The sequence below is a fragment of the Pristis pectinata genome, chromosome 11 (assembly GCF_009764475.1).
Source record: "Pristis pectinata isolate sPriPec2 chromosome 11, sPriPec2.1.pri, whole genome shotgun sequence".
Taxonomy (NCBI): Eukaryota; Metazoa; Chordata; class Chondrichthyes; order Rhinopristiformes; family Pristidae; genus Pristis; species Pristis pectinata.
Genome location: NC_067415.1, coordinates 26,454,467 through 26,478,804, shown reverse-complemented (window position 1 = coordinate 26,478,804; position 24,338 = coordinate 26,454,467). Strand labels below are relative to the sequence as shown.

General features: G+C 39.1%; 1 protein-coding gene across 7 annotated transcripts in view; it reads left to right on the top strand.

The window, feature by feature from the left end:
* The window catches only part of LOC127576243 (microtubule-associated tumor suppressor candidate 2-like), a 334,776-nt gene that overhangs the window by 273,478 nt on the left and 36,960 nt on the right, over positions 1-24,338 (top strand). For all 7 annotated transcript variants that reach the window (XM_052026690.1, XM_052026689.1, XM_052026687.1 and 4 more), the window contains one exon: positions 22,193-22,259. In XM_052026690.1, coding sequence (XP_051882650.1) covers positions 22,193-22,259 — 67 coding nt within the window. The remainder of the gene's footprint in view (positions 1-22,192; positions 22,260-24,338) is intronic.

Here is a 24,338-nt window from a genome sequence, read left to right as displayed (position 1 = left end):
AATCAGCCATGGTCTAATAAAGTGACAAAACAGATTCAGGTTTGAATGGTACATTTGCCATAATTAATGACTGTTCCTCTTGTGACTAAAATGTTGTGGAATCAGCAGACACTTAATTAATTAACACTACATCATACCATCATTTTCTTCAGGTAAAACATGTTCACAATTTTTAGAAAAAAATTCACACAAATTTCATTAATGTCAGCTTTGCCTGCACTTGCATATCACGTGTGAGACCCATGAGAGTATGCCTTTATAAAGTTATGTAGAAAACTGACATTTGAATTTTCAAGGTGATACAACAGTTAAATAAATATAATCATAGGAAGTATAAGGTTTTGTCAATACTCTGCTCACTATTTCCATAACAATGACATCAAAATCCACACCAGCCATATACCAACTGTGTACAAAAGAAGTTCACCATCTAGTACATTAATATCAATTCTGTCATTCACCTTCTCGCCTGACCTGGTTTGCTTTCCCAACATCCACTGCATCCTTCTACTGCCTGACCCAGGTTATTCTCCCAACCATTTTCCTATACTGTGATCTTAACTGCTGTTACTTATCACCTGCCCCACTGCCCCACCCTTGCTGTGTTTTCATCTATCATCATTCACTTGAAGCTACTACAACCACCTAAGTTTCTGTCTCTGTTGCCTCTTGTCAGTTCATGCTGTGGATGTGGATATCTCTAGTCTGGCAGTCATTGCCCGTCCTTGTTGCCCTGGAGAAGGTTTGATTGTGGTGAGACACATTCTGGACTGTAGTTCACTGAATTTGCTTCCACAATGCTATTGGAAGGAAATTCTGGGATTTTGACCTAGTAACAGAAAAGGGTTGGATATATATTTAAGTCATGATGATATGTAATTTGGATAGGAGATGGTAGTGTTTTCATGTGTCAACTGCATTTTGTCCTTCCATGTTTGTGAGATTGCAGTTTTGGGAGATGCTATCGAAGAAGCTTTTCACAAGCTCCTATAGAACATGGAGTAGCTGGTAAATATATATCAGTGTAGAGATAGTGCTTGTGTAAGGGTAACCAGTCAAACAGGCTGCTCTGTCTTGGGTAGTGAGGTTTCATGAGAGTTGTTGGTGCTAAAATCACCTAGACAACTGGAAAGTATTCCAGCACACTCCAGACCTGAGCTTCATAAATGCTGGAAAGACTTTGTAAGGTCAGAAGTGTGTCGTTTGCTACAAACTGTTCAGCTTGTAGTGAATTACTGATGAGTATGTGCCCACAATTGTCGACAAACCTTCATCCCTTTTGTTGATAATTATAAGTAGACTGATTGGGAGGTAACTGGTCAGATTGTTTTCTTCTGCTTTTAATTTACAAGCTATACCTGGGAAGTTCACCGCTTTGTCGAATAGATGCCAGCATTATACAGTATTACATGTATACTGAAACAGCTTTGTTAAAGTTAAAGCTATTTCTAGAACGCATCTTCAGCACCACAATCCATTCTGCTGCTGCTTCAAATCCCTTGCAGTTACCACCTATGGCTTTAATATGGATAAGATATCCCCCTTGGTAATTTTCAGTCCAACAACGCCCCTACCCAAAGCATATTCATAAACCAAAGTGACCATTGACTCAAAAACAAATCCCCTCCCATTTACTGGCTTGCTGTGTGGGCAAGTTGGCAAGAGAGGAAAATGGGGCAGGTCAGGGTTGGGGCAGGTCAGGGTTGCTGCATCAGATGATTTGATGTGCTCTTTGGAAACTGCAAAGTGACAATAGCCATGAACTTATTCAAGGTTGGAGTCATTTCAGGGATGATAGTTGTAAAGTAGAAGTAGGGTTGTAGTTGATGTACTTGGTTCCAGATTATAACTACTTCTTACATTATTGTTTTTCCTATGTACCCTTGCCCCTGTATCTTTTGTCTATCACTTTAAAGGGGGCAGGCACAATAGTGTAGCAGTTAGAGTAACACAATTACAGCAACCCGGGTTCAATTCCGGCCACTGTCTGTAAGGAGCTTGTACATTTTCCCTGGGTTTCCTCTGGGTGCTCCGGTTTCCTCCCACATTCTGAAGACGGATGGGTTAGGAAGTTGTGGGCATGCTATATTGGCACAAGAAGCATGGCGACAATTGCGGGCTGCCCCCAGAACATTCTACACAAAAGATGCATTTCACTGTGTGTTTTGTTGTACGTGTGACTAATAAAGATATCTTAAATCTATATTGCCAGTTGTTGAACCATCGGCTAATAGGAACAGCCTTTCTCTGCTTTGCCCATCTAAACCTATCATGATCTTGTACACCTGTATGAACTTTGCTCTCAGTCTTCATGACTAGAAGTCGAAAATCCTAGCTTCTCTGGTCCAACCTTTTAGCTGAAATCCTTTGCCTCTCAAAACATGTCTGAAATAACAGCCAACATGCACTCGTTAGGATATGGAAGAATATAAAGGAAGTAGGTTTTAATTGAATGACTAATTTGTGTGATTGCTTCAGTCTGTGACATAAAAGAGTTTAATTATTTAGATTAGTCTACAGAACATTAGAATGCAGGGCAATTAGTAAATAAATCTGGATTTATACATAATCAGATCAAAAATATATCACAAAAAAGAAGCCATATCTCAACAAAAATATTCACTTGCTTATAAGCATGATATTAGAGCCAGTGTTTTTATAACTATGTAGCTTGTTATAACTTTTGACCTTATTTATCTACAGTATTTTGGATGATTTTCATCTCTGCACTTGAAAATAATCATTAGTGGGAGCAGTGTCAGAGAAAAGAATTGCACTGACTTAACACTTTCCAGTTCTGGGGATATCTTAACTTAGGGGAGGCATCACTACTGCTTTTTTTCTGTTGTAACCCTATTGTTATCGCTAATCCTCAAATTGTCCACTGTCATGGATGTACAGTTCAAAAGCCAAGCTTTTCTATCAGTATATAACTCCTCTGCTGGTAATGTCTTCATCCATACCTTATTATCTTGAGATCTGACTTTTCTAATGCACGGCTGCCCAGCTTTTCATCTTCCACTCTCCATGAACTTGAGATCATCTAAAATTTATCAGCCAGAGTCACAATTTCCATGCAGTTGGTCTGCCCTAATATCTTCTAATGTGGATTGGTGTCACAATATGTTTGATGAAGTTGTGAAGGACATTGCAATTGTTACAGTGGTATATCCTGTGTTGGTGGGGGAAGAAAATAGAATCAAATCAAGTTGCCACCTCTTATGTGTTTGGAGCCATAAGAATTCTAAGAACATAAGAAATAGAAACAAACATATCCCATTCAATGACTGAGATTCCATTGCCCTCCTGCATAGAGAATTCCAAAATTCACTACCCTGTAGATGAAGAAATTCCTTCTCATCTCAGTCGTGAGTGGTCAGCCCTTGTTTTGAGACTGTAACCCCTGGTCCTAGACACCCCAGCCAAGGACATCATCATTCCTGCACTTACTCTGTTAAGGCCCATAAGAATTTTGTACACCATCTTTCATTCTTCTAAATTTTAGAGAGTATAGGCCTGATTTGCTTAATTGACAATTATTCTATTCTAGGAACCAATCTGGTGAGCTGCCTTTGCACTCAATCACAGATATATCTTTCCTTTGGCAGGGAAACCAAATCTGTGCACAGTGTTCCAGCTGCAGTCTCACCAGGGATCCTTTATAATTTCAGCAAGATGTCTTTATTCCTGTATTCCAATCGTCTTGAAATAAAGACCAACATGTCTTTTTGTTTCATTCTTCCTAATTGCTTGCTGCACCTGCATCCTAACATTCAATAAGTTGTCTATAATGACACCCAGGCCCCTCTGAATACTTTTAAATTTCTAATCTTTTAAAGGATAATCTGCTTTTCTATTTTTTTTTACCAAATGCTTCAGCTGCTTCTTCTGCTGGATGCTCAGGTGCTATGGAAACTTCCCTGTTGGTGAAATCTGTCATTCCATCTAACAACTGATTTCTTTCACTGCTTCCCATTAAGGCCTGTGGCAGGTCCATAAGGATCAGATGTCCTTCTTCTGAACAGTGGGCTTCCTACCAGCAGCATGATTAGCATTATCAGTTCACCCAGGCAATAAAATGAGGAATGATCACAGGCCTCCCAACAACATTATCAAGCAGATACAGTATATCCTATCTTTTAGTGGTTCCCTTGTTTTCTTTGCTGCATTCCACTTCGAGATATTTTTATTTTCTGTCTGCCCTATGTTCCATTGTAATTATAAATATTGAATAAATAATTGTTTCCATAACTAAGTCCTGCTAGCATGCTTCTTCCTAAAATATTAATGTGGTTCAGTCAACATTTAGGGTGCAGGTAAAGCTCTACTAGTCTGGTTGATGATTTTATTAAGTTGGAAAAGCTTAGAGTTTATATGAAAAGAGCCCTCATTAGATGACAGAATATGAGAGAATTTAATTATTCACCAACTAATATGTTTCTAAGACTTGCTTCCCTCTGAAGCACAGTCTGTGATTATACTGTAAGCACATCATCTATGAATGAATATTCAACCACAGAGATGAAATACTGAATATACCACAGGCGATAATAATGTTCAATTGTGAACACGGCAGTTGAGCTACATAAATGATTCTGTCAATATTAAATAACCTTACTGTCCAATATTTTTGAGGGCTTTGTAATATATGAAAACATCAGATTTGATTTTCATTTGTAATTCAGATCTCATTAATTTTAGTAGATGTTGGTTAAACACAAGCTTTGCATTGCTGACACCTTCTGGAATTGTTTGGCAAGTTCTTCCATAAAGACTAATGTGGTTCAATCAACATTCAGGGTGCAAGCTCTGTTAGCCTGGTTGATGATTTTATTAAATTGGTCCTTGCATTAACCAAATCCTACTTGATTTATGGATCAACAGAGCTTTTTGTTTGATTTTAAAAGACAATATTTATGAATATTTGTTCAAACTAAAGCAGGAATTGGAAACTATAATAAAAAAAAATGACAGGCGTAAGCTGTCAAATTGTTATAAATCCTATTGTGGTAACTTTATAACTTTAGCAACTTTATATATAAATTATGAAATGTGCTGCTCTCTACTTTTTATTTAATGGTCATAAACTTAATTTAACAAAGATGATCAGGCTTTATGTAATGCCAACAACTAGGTGCCTCCTAATGCAAAGACCATCACAGAAGATAATTTCTGTTAAAATAATTCCTTTTTTATATCATTTGTGAATGCAATAGAGGCCTGTTATATGCACACTTATAAATCTTCAAATAGAATAGAGCATCAAAAGTGTTTTATTGAAGTGTAGTTTGAAAAGGGAAATTTATCACGGTGTAATATTTGATTTTCCAGTCATGTCTGGTGTTTGCCATTATACCAATAAAGTAGGATTGCCTAAGTGGGTGCTTGAAGTTCAGCATGGCCTTGGTAGGCCGAAGGGCCAGTTTCCATGCCTTAGAACCTCTATGATCTCTATTCATATCAAGAATATATTCTTATAGCTGTAAGATATATTGAGAGATCTGCAAATAAATCTTTTCTTTTATATTTATTTGCTTTTACTAAAATTCCTGGGCTGTTCTGAGTTCATTTTAGTAAATGTGTCAATGGAGTTGTCCCAAAAAAATCAAGAAATGGGGAGTGAGATGGGTGGTTAATATTCATGAAATAATTGATGAATCAATATAAAAGTTCTCATGTCTAACAACAAGATTATTCCATTCATATTTCTTTCAAGTTACAATTTTCAAAATGTGAGGATTCTCGTAAAATGCTGAACAGAAAAAGTGATTGAAAAACATAATTAAGATGCCAGTGTACTTAAGCTCACACTTCCCATTGTCATTATCTTAACATACAACCCTGTATGCTATTTATTAATCATTGTCTTAAAATAACAGGGGTAGGAAAATCCCTGTATTTATTGTCAATGTCATTTATTAGGCAATATCAAATGGTGCTGTATTCTAATTAATGCCATTCTGATTATTAGGTATTTAGTATATTGTTTTATTGTTTCCCATGCAATGAGTTCCCATGCAACCTACTGCAAACCAGTTTTGATTTGTATATCTGGTTATCATCTATTGCTCTTTATCTATGTGTGGCTTAGCCAGCAATGAAAGGGAAAGCTTGCAAATGTCAGAAATTGACTACACATAAGGATATTGTGCTAAGCTTATCACTGCTAAATGTAGACCCCAATCCATACATACTGTACATATCCTTTCATATTTGCTAGACTTTTGCAACTTCCTTCCAGCCAATTCTAACAAAAAAAGATATATATCTCACCATGATCAGGTGCTACTTTATAATAACTGCTTGTAGTTACAGAACCCAATGAAGTACATTCCACATCTATCTAATGTGTTATCAGTCAGCAACATTCATAATGTTTCACATGATTTCCTGAGTGCGCCACTCTGAACAAGATTAAAATCTAGGTGGTAAATTGAATTCTCTGTGACAAGGATTTGGGACCAGTAATATTAATTGAAAATATTATCTTGTTTTATTGTACGTCAGATGCAAATGCCAAATAAACACTTGAGTAATACAAATAGATATTGATGTTTTTATATCATTTTTAGTATTTCTAGCAACAGTTGCATGCCATGTATAAAACTAAAAATAGTGTTAACAAGTTTTTAATCTTTACATTGAGAAGAAGAGTTAACAAACATTCAAGAGATTATGTTTGAAACACTTGACCTGGAGCACTGGCAAGTTACCATATAATTCTGAAAAGTCAGGGAATTCTGGTTAATTCTGCATTTTAAAACAATAATAAATTCTTAAATGAAAATTCAAAGAGATCACCTGTTGGCTGGATTAGATTTCTTTCAAATTACCGAATTCTATTGTCTGTTAGCTTCGGACACTACAGATCTTTGAGTTGTATAGTACCAGTTTTCAGTGGATGATATGGTGATTTGCATCTCATTCTGTTCATGGATTGGACTTGCATACCTTTAATGTGACTTGTGATGCTCATCAAGCTGAGTATTGTGCTCGGAGCTATAATACATGCATGCGTGCAACTTGGAAGAATGGCGGATAGGCAATTAGTGATATGAACCCTCGTACCATATTGGCTTGTGATAGTGCAGTTAATGCCAAATGTTTAGATACTTAGCAACAGGAGGAGCACCAAGCTCCACCCGCAGCACTAATCCAACCCCTCACCCCCACCACCTATGCTATTTCAAGAGATCCTTAAACATGTCTGAGCTTGCTGATGATAGATTTGGAGTTGAGTTGGCTGGAGAGAACTGCATTTGGTAATTTGACTGAGTAGGTAACATTTTCTGAAACCTGCATAAAATGCTTTGAGTGGAATTGAGGGCACATTCTGAATTATACCATTTCCTTTGCTTTATCAAGAATCTGTTTATACCTACCTTAAAAATATTCAAACTATCTGCTTCCAGCACCCTTTGAGGAAGTGAGTTCTGAAGTCTCTCAATTGATTGAGAGAGAAATTTGGCCTCATCTCTGTCTTGCATAGCCAACACCTTATTTTTAAACAGTATTCCCTAGTTCTTAATTCACTGACAAGAGGAAGCATCCACTCCACATCCACCTTTTCAAGACCCCTCAGGTTCTTATGCGTTTTAATTAGGTCATCTATCAATCTTCTGAACTCTAATGAATACAATTATAGCCTGTCCAGCCTTTCCTTGTAAAATAACCTGTCTTCCGGTTATCAGCTGATTAAACCTTCTCTGAAATGCTTCCAAAGCATTAATATTTTTTTTCAAATAAAGAGATTAATGCCATACACAGTACTCTAGATGTGGTCTCATGAATGCCCTTTGTAACTGAAGCATAACCTCCCAACTTGTGTTTTCAATTCTCTTACCAACAAATGATAACATTCTTTATCTCTCCTAATTATTCATTTCTAATTCATGGTTTACAGCTGTTTCTGGGACTTTACTTGTATCTCCATAGTGAAAACTAATGCAAAATACCTGTACAGTTCATCTGTCACCTCCTTATTTTCTATTTTTAGTTTTGCAAACCTACCTTCCACAGGACCACAGTCACTTTGTTGACTTAGTATCCGTTTTAACATTTCCAGATAGCTTTACCTCATTCTAATTTTTCCTTCTTTATTAATCATCTAGTCATTCTAAGTTTTATTAAAGTATTTTGTCCACAGTTATAGAGTCAAACAGTGCAGAAACAGGGTCTTTGGCTCATCAAGTACTTATCTACACTAATTCTATTTTCCAGCACTCAGCTTGTAGTCTCACATGGCATGGCATTTCAAGTCTCATCTGAATACTTTTTAAATTTTGTGATATTATCTTCCTCCACCACCCTGTCAGGCAGTGCACTCCAGTGTCCTGACACTACCATTTGTCTTTATGACATTATGTTTTTTCTTTGTTTGATACTATCTTTTAAAATTTTTAGTTGGCCACAGATTGTGCATCTTCCCCTTGAATTTCTTCTTTCTCATTGAGATGTATTTATTCTGTGTATTGTGAAAAGTGCCCTTAATTATCTGGTTGGCTGTTCTGAGAAACTATCCTGAAAACACACCATGAGCTCCTCAACTAGACTACCTTTGCCCATTTTTTCAATTTATGTGTAGATTAAAATCCCCCCAGGATTATCACATTACAATTTTAGACTCCATATATAAGGTATATTGTACTCCAAGTGCAGTCTACACATAAAAGATGAATTAATTTTAACCTCTATATTCTGTCCTACCATGTGGTTACTTATATTTCTTATCTCTATTGAAGTACTTCTACGTCCTAGCTTCCTGAATTTAGGTCAACTGTCTCTGTAACACAAAGGCCATCATTAATTACAAAGCCACCCCCCAAGTTCACGAAGAGGTCTTATTAACCAGGAAGGGTTGTAGGAGAATGGTGAACCAGGAAATCTTATCAATGGGGATAATTCATGAATATGTCTTCTAAATAAGTTGTGAAGCAGGTTTCTCGGGAGGCTGCATTTTACTAAGGTAATGGTCAGCAATATCTGCAGGCACAACTGTGGCCGCAAAGTTGAACCAGAACTGCCTTGCCAGTTAAAGATCTTAGTGGCTGTAAATTTCTTTGCCACAGCATCCTGCAGCTTTCAACTCCTGATCCATTAGGGAGTTCACCATGGCTCTGATTGTCAGACAAGCCCAAGTTCATCTTCTCTTTTCAAAGGAAGGAGCATCCAAGACTCATGAGGAGCTTTGCAAGGATTGCAGAGTTCTCCAAGATCAAGGAAGTAATAACCTGCACCACATTTTAATGAAGGCATCTCATTGGAACCAAGATGTTGATATTAATCATTCTACTCGATTCATGATCAGTTGGTCTACAACTAGTCTGAGGATCATGATAGTTAAGTTAATGAACTTCGAGAGCAACTATATAATATTATAGGATGGGTGGGTTAACAAGTTGCAAGGAGGATACAGAGATCCTGCAAAGGGATAATGATAATTTAAAATGATTGGTCATGAAGTGGGCAGATGATGGTTGTTTGGAAGGAAGAATGGAAAAGCAAATTATTATTTGATTGAAGTGAGAGCTGCAAAATATTGAGTTGGTACAAAGGGATCCAGTTCTAGTACATGAAACAGAAAGGTTTGGCATGCAGGGTACAGCAATTAATGATGAAATGTTGGCCTTAACTTCAAGAGGCGTAGAATATAAAAGTTTTAATGCAACTTTACAGGGACCTGGTGAGACTGCATTTGGAGTACTGCATACAGTTTTACTATCCACATTTAAGGAATGATATACTTGCTTTGGAGATATTGGAGAGAAGTTCCATTGGGTTGATTACTGCAATGAAGGATTGACATAGCAAGAAAGATTAAACAGGTTGTGCATTCACTCATTGGAATTTTGATAAAATTCTGAAGCAAATTGACAGGTTGATGCTGAAATCATGTTCCCCCCGCCCCCCACCCCTCCAGTGGGGTTATCTAGAAGTAGGGGATGTTATTTCAGAATAGGTGGTCACCCATTTTAGATGGAGATTAGTTTCTTTCTCAGCAGGTCATGAATCATTTGGTTCTTCACTGGAGACTCCCTTTAACTTTGAATTGATGCCATAGAATTCTCTACTTTCGTCTGAGAGGCTGCTGGAGCCTCAGTTTAACTTTTGACAGACAGATTTGCTAATTCAGAGAACAGGAGTAAGTCGTTCATCCCCCTTGAGCCATAAGATCACAGTTGTTATCTACTCCTTGGTTTTAAAACCTTTAACATCCTTGCCCAGTAGAATTTGGAAGATTGTGACTAAAGCATCAATGATTTCCTTGCCCATTTCTTTAATACTGTTGGGTGGAAACCATTGCTTATCTATAATACTCCAGGACAGAAGCCATTGGGTTCTGGAATTTAACCATCTTTAGTCTGATTTGTTTCCTTTTTCTAATTTATTTTTCAGGATCTGAGGGTTGCTGGCCTACATTTATTACATCCCTAATTGCCCCTTAAGAAGGTGGTAATGGGCTATCCTCTTAACCCACTCTGAATGTAGCGATGATGGTACCAGAATGACAGCATATATCCTCCTCTAAAACATGGTAGTGAACTAGAAAGATGATTATATCAATCCAGTAGTTTTTGTGGTTATCATTACTAAGACTAGTCTTTGTTGTACAAATCCAGATTATTAATTGAAGTTAAATTCCACAGCAGCTGTGTTGGGATCTGTACTTGGATCTCTAGATGTTTAGTCCAGGCTTCTGAATTGCTAGTCTGGTGTTTTGACCATCACTGTTCCAAGACAATCTTCATCACAATATATTTTAATTCCATTTATTGTACTTAGTTTCTTCCTTAATTATTTTTGTTTTTTTCTTACTACTCTATTACTTTATCCTCATGGGCTATAGTATCAATAACTATTGTGTAAGTGATTTCCAATTACATCACCTGTCTTTCAGAAAGGGGCCCACATTTTCCTAAGTCACCCTCTTTTTCTTCAGTGTTGCCCTCAATAAATCTCACAGACCTTTCCTTGCATTCCTTTTGCCGTTCTTACCAGTGGTATCTGTTTGCTGTATTGTTTTTTTGCATCTCTAACTTCAGTATTACACTGGAGAATCAGCCTACATTATGTCTCTGGAGAGGAGCTTGAATCCAGACTTAGAGGTAACCTGAAACTACCACTGAGACAATTTGAAACTATATTGCACTGTGACAGGAGAATGACTAATGCATAATTTATGGAAAATATTAGGAACTTTGTAAATCTGGAATTTCAAACCCAACATCATATTTGAATCAGATTTATGATGGATTTGAAATTTTAGAAGTGAATTGTGTTGGGAATTTCATCAGTACATTACTGACTCGCTACTCTGAGCATTTTTCCCCTGGTAACATGTCAAAAAGAGAAGGCAATGATAAACTAACTACTTCTTCAAGTTGCTATAAGCAAGGAAGGAAATCATTAAAATCAGCCATGTAAATGTGGCTCTATGTTGAGACGTAGGACTGAGTTTTAATTTTCAAACTCACTGGAAGCAGGGGATCCCACCAGCATCCAGGAAACTTGAAAGATACTGCAATGGGCCAGTCAGGAGTATTTTAACCTTATCTCTGTATTAACATATTTTCTCTGTATTAACATATTTTCACTGTATTAACAGTATTCCCAGATTTCACTGACGCAGTCTTGCTGCTTGCAATTGACACTTGTAATCGTTGCTCTCCATAACTCACTTAATCTAAGTACTAAGGACTTATCTCACTAGACTAATGTGTCCCAAAGTTTGCTGAAAAGGCTCTGAATGGTGGTAAAGTCACAATGATGCAACAAAAAAATCCTGCTCTGAAAGTCCCCTGACCAATTTACAACTGGCAAAGCCCAACTCCCAACTTTGTTGGTTGACAAAGCTGTTTAACTGTTTCTGAATGTCCCTGACAAAAACTTTAAAAAAATGAAATAAGCAATTAAAAAGAATTAAAATATTTTTAAAAGTTAAATTATTTAAGGCATTAATTAATTAAAACATCAAACAAACCACAAATAATTAAAAATAAAGTAATTACCTCCTTACCTGCCTTCCCTGCAGCTATACAATCCTTTTCAAAATCAATGAGCTTGTAGATTCTGGCACAGGATCTGTGAGCCGATTAAACAGAGTAAATACTGCAGAATTCAGCAAGAATTCCAGCTCCACAACTGAATTCCATGGATGTGCAATAACAGAAATTATTGAAAAATATGGAACCAATCATAAATAAGGAAGTTTGAGACTTCCAGGTTTGACTGCATATAAACAAGTGCGCCAGACTTGCTGTTGTTTACCAGCAAAACCTGGATCAATATTTCAATATTTAGATTCAAAGGTGTGATGATGACCTGTGTCAGTCCATTTAGACTCCACTATTTAAAGATTTATAGAGTTGCAGGGAAGAAACAAATAAATGAAATGTCCAAAGACAGCTCTTTGTTTTGGTGGTGTCTTGCTTTGAGCTGTACAAACATAGCAGAGATGTATTGTTCCCTACTGATGGGGAAGCAGGCTGCCAGTGAAGCTATGGCTGGAGGTTGTTGCAGAAGTTACCAGCAGGAACTTACTACTGTGTGCCTAGATAGTGTCTAATGTGGTTCAATAACCTAAGCAGATCAGGAAATGATCAGGGTTGGGGACAGGGACATGTAATCGTGACAAAGGGACATACTGTACTTATCTATATCCTGCATGCACTTTACTCCAAACCTCTCATTTTGACTACTCAAACCTAGACGAGCACATCACACCTCACAAAAATTCCACAACTGTTCCTCTGTGTTTATGTACTTGAGTACAACCCTTTCTGTTCCGACCACCTCCAACAGTCAGCCTCTTCTTCATGCAAAGCTATATCACTCCTTCATAGGTGGCTTCAACAAGGACACTTCCTCTGTCTGTGTACCACATATCTGTACTCTCATTCATAGGTCTCTTTATCACCATCCCTGTATAAGAAGGACCTCAAGGAAGACAGAGAACCAGATCTTGTCCTCAAACATCTCTCTAATCACAAGTAGGGGAAGCACTGGAGCTAAGTGGAGTTTAGAGTGCTTGGCGTTAGATGGAGCCTCTCAGCAGGGAATTGGGAAGGTGATGGGAATGTGGGAAGAATAAAATGGGTTAGGATATAGAACAGTACAGCACAGGAACAGGCCCTTCAACCCATGACGTTGCTGAACTAATTAAACTAGTAATTAAATGTCTAACTAAACTAATCCCTTCTGCCTACACAATGTCCACATCCCTCCATTCTCTGCACATTCATGTACTCATCTAAGAACTTATTGAACACCGCTATTGTATTTGCCTCCACCACCACCCTTAGCAGCACATTCCAGGCACCCACCACTCTCTGTGTAAGAAAAAACTTGCCCCGCACATCTCCTTTGAATTTACCCCCTTGAACTAAAGGTAAGATGATGAACTTAGATGGGCCGAACCTCATAATGGCCTATAATGACCATGGCCTATAGGATAAAAGTCGTAAAGAAACATAATCAGATGTTACATTAACAATGGTTATATTATTAGAAGTAAAAAATACATTGGCCTGGACCTTGTAGTAAACTTGCAGCATTTCTCCACATAACCGCCTCCAATTTGAGAGTCCAAAAAACTTGGAAGTCCCAAACTTGTTGGCACCTATTTGTCAGCATTTTCCTGACTGCACAGTGATGTTGGACTCAACATGAACCCTAATGACAAAGCACAAAGTTCCAGCAATTCCTCAGCACTTTGGCTGTGGAATCATCCAAAAGCACCTGTGCCAGGTCAGATCTGGCACAGTAACAGTGTGTCTGTGCTCATGAACTTCTGGTAAATTGGTTTATTATTGTCACATGTACCAAGGTACAGTGAAAAACTTTGTTTTACATGCCATCCATACAGATTTCATTACAACAGTGCATTGAGGTAGAACAAGGGAAAACAATAGAATGCAGAATAAAGTGTTACAGTTACAGAGAAAGTGCAGTGCAGGCAGACAATAAGGTGCAAGGCCATAATGAGATAGATTGTGAGGTTAATGTCCATCTTATCATACTAGGGGACCATTCAGTAGTAATATAACAGCAGGATAGAAGCTGTCGTTGAGCCTGGTGCTTCATGCTTTCAAGCTTTTGTTTCTTTTGCCCGATGGGAGAGGAGAGAAGAGAGAAGGTCCGGGGTGGGTGGCTGATTATGTTGGCTGCTTTACTGAAGCAGCTAGAAATGTAGACAGAGTCCATGGAGGGGAGGCTGGTTTCCGTGATGTGCTGAGCTGTGTCCACAACTCTCTGCAGTTTCTTGCTGTCTCATGTAGAGCAGTTGCCATACCAAGCCATGATGAATCCAGATAGGATGCTTTCTGTGGTGCATCGATAAAAATTGGTGAGAGTCAAAGGGGACATGCCAAATTTCTTTAGCCTCCTGAGGAAGTAGAGGTGCTGGTGCACTTTATTAGCTGTGGCATCTACGTGGTTAGACCAGGACAGGCTATTGGTGATGTTCACTCCTAGGAACTTGAAGCTCTCAACCCCCTCGACCTCAGTACCGTTGATGTAAACGGGAGCATGTGCACTGCTCCCCTTCTTGAAGTCAATGACCAGCTCTTTTGTTTTTCTGACATTGAGGGGAAGGTTGTTGTCATGACACCATGCCACTAGGCTCTCTATCTCCTCCTGTACTCCGACTCATTGTTATTTGAGATTCTGCCCACTACGGTGGTTTCATCTGCAGACTTGTAGATGGAGCTAGAGCAGAATCTCTCCATGCAGTTGTGAGTGTAAAGGGAGAAGAGTAGGGGGCTGAAGACGCAGCCTTGTGGGGCACCAATGGTGAGGATAATCGTGCTGGAGGTGTTGCTGCCTATCCTACTGATTGCAGTCTGTTGGTCAGGAAGTCAAGGATCCATTTGCAAAGGGAGTTGTTGGTCTAGGAGTTTGGAGATGAGTTTGCTTGGAGTTATAGTATTGAAGGCAGAACTGTAGTCAATAAACAATAGTCTAACGTAGTTGCCTTTACTGTCCAAATGCACCATAGATGAGTGTAGGGCCAGGGAGATGTCATCCGACATGGACCTGTTTCAACAGTAGGTGAATTGCAGTGGGCCGAGGTTGTCTGGGAGGCTGGAGTTAATGTGTGCTATGACCAGCCTCTCGAAGCACTTCATGATGGTGGATGTCAGAGCCACCAGGTGGTAGTCATTAAGACACGTTACCTTATTTTTCTTTGGTACCAGGATGATAGTGATCTTCTCAAAGCAGGTGGGAACCTCAGATTGAAGTAGGGAGAGATTCACAATGTCTGCAAATACCCCCACCAGCTGATCTGTGCATTACCTGTGGACACAGACGGGGACACCATCTGGGCCCGATCCTTTCGGAGTGTTCACCTTCTGGAAGACTGTTCTGACATCTGCAATGGTGACTATGGGTACAGGTGCGTTGGAGGCTGTCGGGGTGGGTGGTGACATACTAATTCCCTTCTGTTCAAAATGTGCATAGAATGCATTAACCTCATCAGGAAGGGATGCGCTGTTGTTGGCAATGCTGCCCGACTTTGTTTTATAGCCTGTTAGAGCATGTAAGCCTTGCCACTGCTGACAGCTGGTCTGGGACTCAATTTTGGACTGGTATTGTCTCTTGGCATCCCTGATAGCTTTATGAAGGTTGTATCTCGATTTTTTTGTATCGGTCAGGGTCACCTGATTTGAACTCAGCAGTCCTGGACTTCACTCTCCAAGTTCATCCATGTTTGGGAACACGCAGATTGATCTCTGGTTTGCAGTCCTCTACACACTTATTGATAAAGTCTGTGACAGTGGTGACATACTCATCTAGGCTGGCTACTGAGTCTTGAATATGGACCAGTCTACTGCCTCAAAGCAATCGATTAGAAGCTCGTCTATTTTCTCAGACCATCACTCTATGACTTTCTGTACCAGATCTTCACGTTTAAGTTTCTGTTTGTACGCAGGGAGAAAGAGCACAGCCTCATGGTCTGATTTACCATAGTGTGGGTGGGGGGGTGGCTCGATGGTCGTCATTGATGATTGTGTAGCAATGGCCAAGGGTGTTTGGGCCCCTGGTGGGACAGGAGACGTGCTTGTAGTATTTTGGTAACACATCTTGAAGTTGGCCTGGTTGAAGTCACCAGCTATGACGACGAGGGCCTCAGGTTATCCCATTTCAAGGCTGTTGATTGGGGTATATACTTCACTGAGTGCCGGCTTCACGTCCGCCTGGGGTGAGATGTAGACTACCGTCAGGATAGCAAAAGTGAACCCCCACGGCAGATAGTATGGGTGGCACTTCACCATTAAATATGCCAAGTCAGGTAAGCAGGAACCCACAAGGACTGTCACATCCGAGCACCACAAGGAGTTAATTAGGAAGCAGACCCCTCCGCCTCTTGCTTTGCCTGAGGACGTCGTATGGTCCATCCAGTTTCTAGCCCATTTTGTTGATTTCTTTTAGGGAATGGTTAATGTAACCTCATCAGAAAAATGATTCTTCATCTAAACAAGAGTAGTTTTGCTAATTTAAGCCATACTCCAATTGTATAGGACCTTGGTGAAATTGAACCTGGACTCTCTACCTAAGGAAGAATATACTTACAATTGAGGTGGCACAATAAAGGTTCACCAGATTGATTCCGGAGATTCCTATATTCTCCATAGTTTTCAAGAATGAAAGGTGACCTCTTTGAAATTCTCAAAGGATTTGATAAGGTAGATGTGGAGTTGATGGTTCCCCTGGCTGGGATGTCCAGAACCTGGAGGCGCAGTCTCAAAATAAGGGTTTGGCCACTTAGGACAAAATCGAGAAGAAGTTTCTTTACTCAGAGGGTAGGGAATCTTTGTAATTCTATTCCCAAGAGGGCTGTGGAAGCTCAACTGCCCAGTTTATTCAAGATAGGTCAGTAGACTTGGAAAAAGAGCAAACGTTAGTTTTAAAATTAGGTTAAAACTAACATTTCTCTCTTTCCCATTTCTGAGGAAGGGTGTTTGATCTGAAACTTTAACTCTGTTTTTCTTTATATTGATGCTGCCTGATTTGCTGAGTATATCCAGCATTTTTTGGTTTCATTTCAGATTTCTGACATCTGTAGTTTTTTGATTTTCCTATTTCATTGTAATTGTAATTCTGTTGTGTCAATACTTATGAGAACAACCACTCTTATGATTTATGATGTATCCTACATCATAACATCACTTATGCTCTCACTGGATATCCACACTTTCTAGATTGTTCAAGAACAACAACCCAGCCAAGTTTTGTTTCCCTAACCTAAGAGCATTGAAGTGAATAAAAATGAGAAAACATAAAATACTGGGAATTAAATTTAAGACTTTCCTTAGAAGAGCACATAGTAGCATATTTCAAACAGAAATTTCACCAAGGATTGCAGTAAAGGCATTCCGGAATTTAGCTATGGTAACATTATAATCTTTGTAAAATTGGTATTGGTTTATTATTGTCACTTGTACAGTGAAAAACTTGTCTTGCATGCCGATCGTACAGGTCAATTCATTACACAGTGCAGTTACATTGAGTTAGTACAGAGTGCATTGATGTAGTACAGGTAAAAACAATAACAGTACAGAGTAAAGTGTCACAGCTAGAGAAAGTGCAGTGCAATAAGGTGCAAGGTCACAACAAGGTAGATCGTCAAGTCATAGTCCATCTCATTGTATAAGGGAACCATTCAATAGTCTTATCACAGTGGGGTAGAAGCTGTCCTTAAGTCTGGTGGTACGTGCCCTCAGGCTCCTGTATCTTCTACCCGATGGAAGAGGAGAGAAGAGAGAATGTCCTGGGTGGGTGGGGTCTTTGATTATGTTGGCTGCTTCGCCAAGACAACGAGAGGTAAAGACAGAGTCCAAGGAGGGGAAGCTGGTGTCCATGATGCGCTGGGCTGTGTCCACAACTCTGCAGTGTCTTGCAGTCCTGGACAGAGCAGTTGCCGTACTAAGCCGTGATACATCCAGATAGGATGCTTTCTGTGGTGCATTGGTAAAAGCTGAAGGGGACAAACCAAATTTATTTAGCCTCCTGAGGAAGTAGAGGCGCTGGTGAGCTTTCTTGGCCGTGGCATCTAAGTGATTTGACCAGGACAGGCTGTTGGTGATGTTCACTCCCAGGAACATGAAGCTTTCAACCCTCTCGACCTCCGCACCATTGATGTAGACAGGTGCATGTACACCGCTCCCTTTCCTGAAGTCAATGACCAACTCTTTTGTTTTGTTGACATTGAGGGAAAGGTTGTTGTCATGACACCATTCCACTAAGCTCTCTATCTCCTTCCTGTACTCCGCCTCATTGCTGTTTGAGGTATGGCCTACAACGGTGTTATCATCTGCAAACTTGTAGATGGAGTTAGAGCAGAATCTGGCCACAGTCATGAGTGTATAGGGAGTAGAGTAGAGGGCTGAGGACGTAGCCTTGCGGGGCACCGGTGTTAAGAATGATCGTCTCAGAGGTATTGCTGCCTATCCTCACTGATCGCGGTCTGTTTGTTAGAAAGTCAAGGATCCAGTTACAGAGGGAGGTGTTGAGTCCTAGGTCTTGGAGTTTGGTGACAAGCTTGCTTGGAATTATAGTATTGAAGGCAGAGCTGTAGTCAATAAACAAAAGTCTAACGTAGGTGTCTACACATTAATTCAATTTAGATTTTTGCCTGGTTTGATTACTTTGTGGCACATGCACGATAGGTCAAATTGTCTATCGTTTGATAAGGCAATTTACTGAGATTTCACTGAACTCTTATGAAAAGAAAGCAAATGATAAAGGCTTGGATGGACTAAAAAGATTTTCTGTGTATCATTAGTTCCAAAGATGGTGATTACCTACTATTCTGCAGCAGGTGTATGACGATGATGGTTCCTTTGCTTGGGTTGGAAGATGGAGGGATCAAAGGTCTTCTCCAGGACTTGAGTACAAAACCCAGGCTGAAGCTTCAAAGCACTTTTGAGGGAATGGTGCATTGTCAGAGCTGTTGACTTTCAGACAAAACTTTAACAATGGCCCTGTCTGCTCAGGTGGTTGTGAACGATCCTATGGCACTGCTTAAGGCCAGGGAATTCTCCTGGTAGCATTCCTTCCTTAAATAAAGGTTGTCATTTTTTCTTAGTTGCTTTTGGAAGGTCTTTTGAAAGGCTATGCACAAAGCAGCTGCTTGTACATGACAACAGGAAGCTAATATACAAATGTAAACCTTTCTCAGCACCGGACATTGAGCCAAATTAAATCCAAAGAGAACAACCAGCGTTCAGACTGTAAACTTAGCAGTGGTGCATCTGTCAGTCTGTGTGATTGCTGAATTCCCCAGAAACACCCTGCAGATTCCTTACCTGCAGATTACATTGAGCAAAATAATTAGTTATCTAATTCTTGTACTCATTTAATGTTATTTTAATATTTTCCTTTGTTTTAATGTATTTTCAATCAATTTTATGTGAGGCCACACCTGGAATACAGAGTACAGTTTTGATCCCCTTATATAAGAAAGGATAAACTGGTATTGGAGGCAATCCAGACAAGGTTTACCGGGCTAATTCCTGGATTGAGAAAGTTGTCCTATCATGAACAGCTAAAAAAATTAAATCTGTATTCTTATGAGTTTAGAAGAAAAAGAGAAATAGAATCACAAATGATTCTAAGGGAGCCTGACAGGGTGACGTTTTCAATACTGGGAGAGTCTCGAACAAGGGAACATGGTTACAGGATAAGGGAGCAGTCATTTAAAACTGAGTGCATAATCTTCTTATAGAGGGTGGTGTATCTCTGGAATTCTCACCTTTGAGAGTTGTGGAGACCAGATCACTGAACGTATTTAACATGGAAATAGATACATTTTTCGAAGATTAGGGAATTGAGGGCTGTGGGGAACCGGTACAGAAGAGGAGTTAAGTCTTGAGGCAGATCCACCATGATACTACAGAATGACAGGGCAGTTCTGTGAGGCCAGGTGGAGTAGGTGACCTACTCCTGTTCCTATTTTATTGTGTTCCAGTGTGTATTTTAATTGTTCACAGCATTCTTAATAGCTTTTAATGCTAGCTTATTAGACATGGGCCCAGATCCTGAAAATGAATCTTAAAAAAAGTTTCTGAAGATCAAAAATTGTTAAATATGCATTCCACACTTGGCAGACATACCTCTAACCTTGCCTCCTGTCAAATGCTATCCGGGCATTAGGAGGTTGGGGCCTCGGGTATATATTAATTGAGGCCTCACCATGCATCACTGCCCATCCCCCTAGGAGTAGAGAGTCACATGTTCAGCTCTTCACATCTGGCCGTGGTGGGAGCTGGTGGCATGAATGCACCTCCATTCTGCCCATTATTTTCTCCTGATCCCGATTTCTTCCTTTATTATGCTGTACCTTTAAAGTTAATTTTCTTTATCATGATGAACATTTATTTCAGTATTACTATATTCAGCTCAGCTGGAGATAAAGAGAAATAAAGTATGAATGTTGTAGATCTGAAGTAATACATCAACATCTGTAAAAGGAAAAGACAACCTGATATTTTAGGCAGAGGTCAATTATAAGAAAAGGATTCTGTGAGACATTAGCCTATCTTTTAATTTCTCTAATTCTGATGTATTGTGCTTTATATTTCCATTATTTTCCCTTTTATAACCTTAAAAGGGACACAAAGTGAGAGAACAGAACTGAATTGATTTACTTACTCTGCAGTACTGCTTTATTTCTTATTTACAGTCTAAATAGAGATATCTTGAACATATCTGGGTTTGAATTATTGTAATCCCACCCATTACCACAATAAAGCTAGTGGCTGCACAACAAAATGTGACTTAAAAAATAAGATCTATTTTAAACAGCCAGATAGCAGCTTCAACCAGCTACCAGGAATGTAGCTATGCTACGATGGTAGTGAATCATTTCCGTAATATAATTCATTTTTACACTGCAATAGATTTTCTTCATTTTTCTGTGTGTTACATTAACAAATCGCCACAGTGCCATAATGTTGTCAGCTTTAAGAATGATGGAATCAGCATCATACCCATAGTGTGAGTATTGATCAGCCTCATTCTGACGCAGCTTACACTGGCACAGTAACTTCCCCTTCAGCAGGATGTTGATAATCTTCCTGTATCCTCCTCTCCCTCTCTGTGTTTCTGGAAATATTAAGAAGAATAAGGTAGTTCTTAGTGTCACATACAGGTAGGGGTAGCTGTTGCCAGTGTGCAGCATTTACTAAAAATCATTGCAGCAAAGGACCTGTGAGAAGACCGATTGAATGAAGCAGGCTTGTGTATCACCAAGCCTGCTAGGATGGGCCATTGCTGTTGCAAGCTGCATTACTGCTTTGGTTGTCTGGACAAGAGGGTAATTTAACTTCGATTCTTTCTTGTTGTGCAACTGTCACGGAGTGGCAATTAAAGTCAATGTGCTTCCGAAGTTAAAATGATTTAGGAACTGGTGTTATGATTTTCAAAGTGTTTAATGGCAAGAAAATGTATTTATTTTGCAATGGCCTTGTAACTTAACATTATTATATTGTGAATATTGAAGCTAGAGGAGATACTCGAAGGTGCAGTTCAGTTCACAACTCTGACCAAGGTAATAACTTAAACTGGCCATTTTCTGCCTTAAAGAAATGGCGTTATAATGAGGAGCAACCCCAATTTTTTTTGTTTAGTCACAGTTTTAGTCTATGTATTAGTAATGTTGCACTGCCACAGCTGATTTTTATTTGAATGAGAGAGGGAAATAAGTGAAGTAGCTTTTCAATACCTCTTGAAGTTAGGTTCTCACTCTCAGGTTGCCAGCTTTCCATGGTAACACAGCGTCATTTTGGTTGATTTTAAACATGAAAATAGTTATTAAATTTGTAATTTATTAACTTTGTGCAATCATTAAATGTTTCGCAGCACTGAGGTAATTTTGCATACACATTTTTCAGAATAGATACCTTCAGATTCAATAAAAAGTAATTCCTTATGCTTTTCTCTTATGTTGAAAATTAGGTCACCAAAATCAATGCAGATAATGCATTAAATAAAATCTTCAGGAAATCGTGTTTGTAATTAGTTCTAAGCTTAACTCAGAATAGAATACAGAGGGTTAAGTTTTCATCTCTGCTAGCCTGTGAATACTTGTCTGTTATAGAAAGTACCATTGTGTTTACTGAGCATGCTGAATTAAAATTGCTCTCTTATGGCAGTTCCTCACTTTTTTAAATTTTCTTATCCCTATTTGCAGAATGAAAGTGCTCTTATCAAAGAGAAAGAACTCTCCATTGAGCTTGCTCATATCAGGGATGAAGTAGGTAAGCTGAACAATATGTAAATTAGCATTACTGCCTATATCTAAATGGATATTTTGTATGTAGAGGTCCTACAAAAGCAAATTTACAGAAATAGTTTTATTTGCATGGGAGCTATTTTGGTTCCAGTGGGACAGTAAGGAGCAATAACTTATCCAACTACCTATTCCTGCTCCTGTTTTCTTATTGTCATAACTTAATTTGTTGGCATGATGATGGAACAACAACTTGGTTCTGTCATACCTGAGTGTCATCAGACAGATCCATTCTCTCCCATTACATTTCCTAAGGATAACTAACATTGTGTGATAAATATATAGTTTTGTTCCAACTTTCTTTGTGTTAGGGTTTTTTTTCAGGTGTAGTTTGCTAATACAGCTGATCTGAAGTAATTGACTGAAATGTTACATACTACTTGAGTCATTCTCATTTATTTCCAAATAAGGTGTCATTCCATTAGGCTGAGTGCAGACAGGACAAAATATACTGAATACACAGGATATAATAAACTGAACGAAATAAATATTTTGGAACATCTGAAAGTTATGTATATAAATTTTCCTTGCACTATAAAGCAGTGAGAGATGGAAAGCACTTAGATAAATTGTTTACCCATTTATGTGGTTTGGTAGAAAACAGCAATAAAAGCTTTACTAAGAAACATTAAGAATTGATTATTGTATGATCAAGTTTAATTTGGGAGCTGTACAATGTGCACACTAATATAAAAACATGGTGACTTTTATTTAATTTTTATCCATTGAGCTTTAAACACTCTGTTTCAGTTTAGAGGGGCCTGGCCACTAAATATAGCACCATATCAGGTTTCAGCTGAGGAGGGAGGGAGTGAATGGTACAGATTTAAGCACACTCCTAATCAGTTGATAATGGAACAGTATTAACATAGATTGTAGATTAGGCTGCAGTCAGTATGCTCTATCCTGTCAGATGGTGGAAACTGCAGACCTTGGCAATATAGCTCATGATAACATGCAGAGATAAAAAAGTCTTCAAATAATCAATTTGCATTATCTTGAACGTCATTTAATTTCATTTCTATACAAATGCTGCATGGTGGCACGAGGCCTTTATAAACTTGTTATCTTTAAACACCAAAGGAATTATTATAGAGACATAAAGTCATGAAGTTTTACAGTGCAGAACCAGGCCCTTCGGCCCAACTTGTCCATGCCAACCAAGTTTCCTTTCCTATCCATGTGCCTGTCCAAATGTCTTTTAAATGTTATAATTGTACCCGCCTCTACCACTTCCTCTGGCAGTTCGTTCCATATACCCACCACTTTCTGTGTGGAAAAAGTTGCCCCTCAGGTTACTTTTAAGTTTTCCCACTCTCACCTTAAACTTATGCCCTCTAGTTTTAGATCTTCCCCCCCCCCCCCCCAACCCTGAGAAAAAGACTGTGACCATTCACCTTATCTATGCTCCTCATGATTTTATATATAAGGTCATCCCTCAGCCTCTTACACTGCAGGGAAAAAAGCCCCAGTCTATCCAGCCTCTCCTCATAACTCAAGCCCTCTAGTCCCAGTAACATCCTTGTGAATCTTTTCTGCACTTTTTCTGGCTTAATGACATCCTTCCTATAGCTAGGCAACCAGAACTGCACACAATACTCCAATCATGGTCTCACCAAACTCTTGTACAGTTGTAAGATGACATCCCAACTCCTGTACTCAATGCCCTGACCAATGAAAGCAAACTTGCCAAATGTCTTCACCACCCTGTCTACCTTTGTCACCACTTTCAGGGAACCATGCACTTGTACCCCTAGGTCTCCCTGTTCTACAACACTTTCCAGGACCCTGTCATTTACTGTGCAAGTCCTGCCCGGTTTAACTAAACAAGTGCAACACTTCACATTTGTCTGAATTAAATCCCATCTGCCATTCCTTGGCCCACTTTCCCAGATGATCCAGATCCTGTTATAATCTCAGATAACCTTCTCCACTGTCCACTGAACAACCAATTTTGGTGTCATCCACAAACTTACTAACTATGCCAACTACTTCCAAATCGTTAATACAGATGACAAACAACAATGGACCCAGCACCGATCCATGT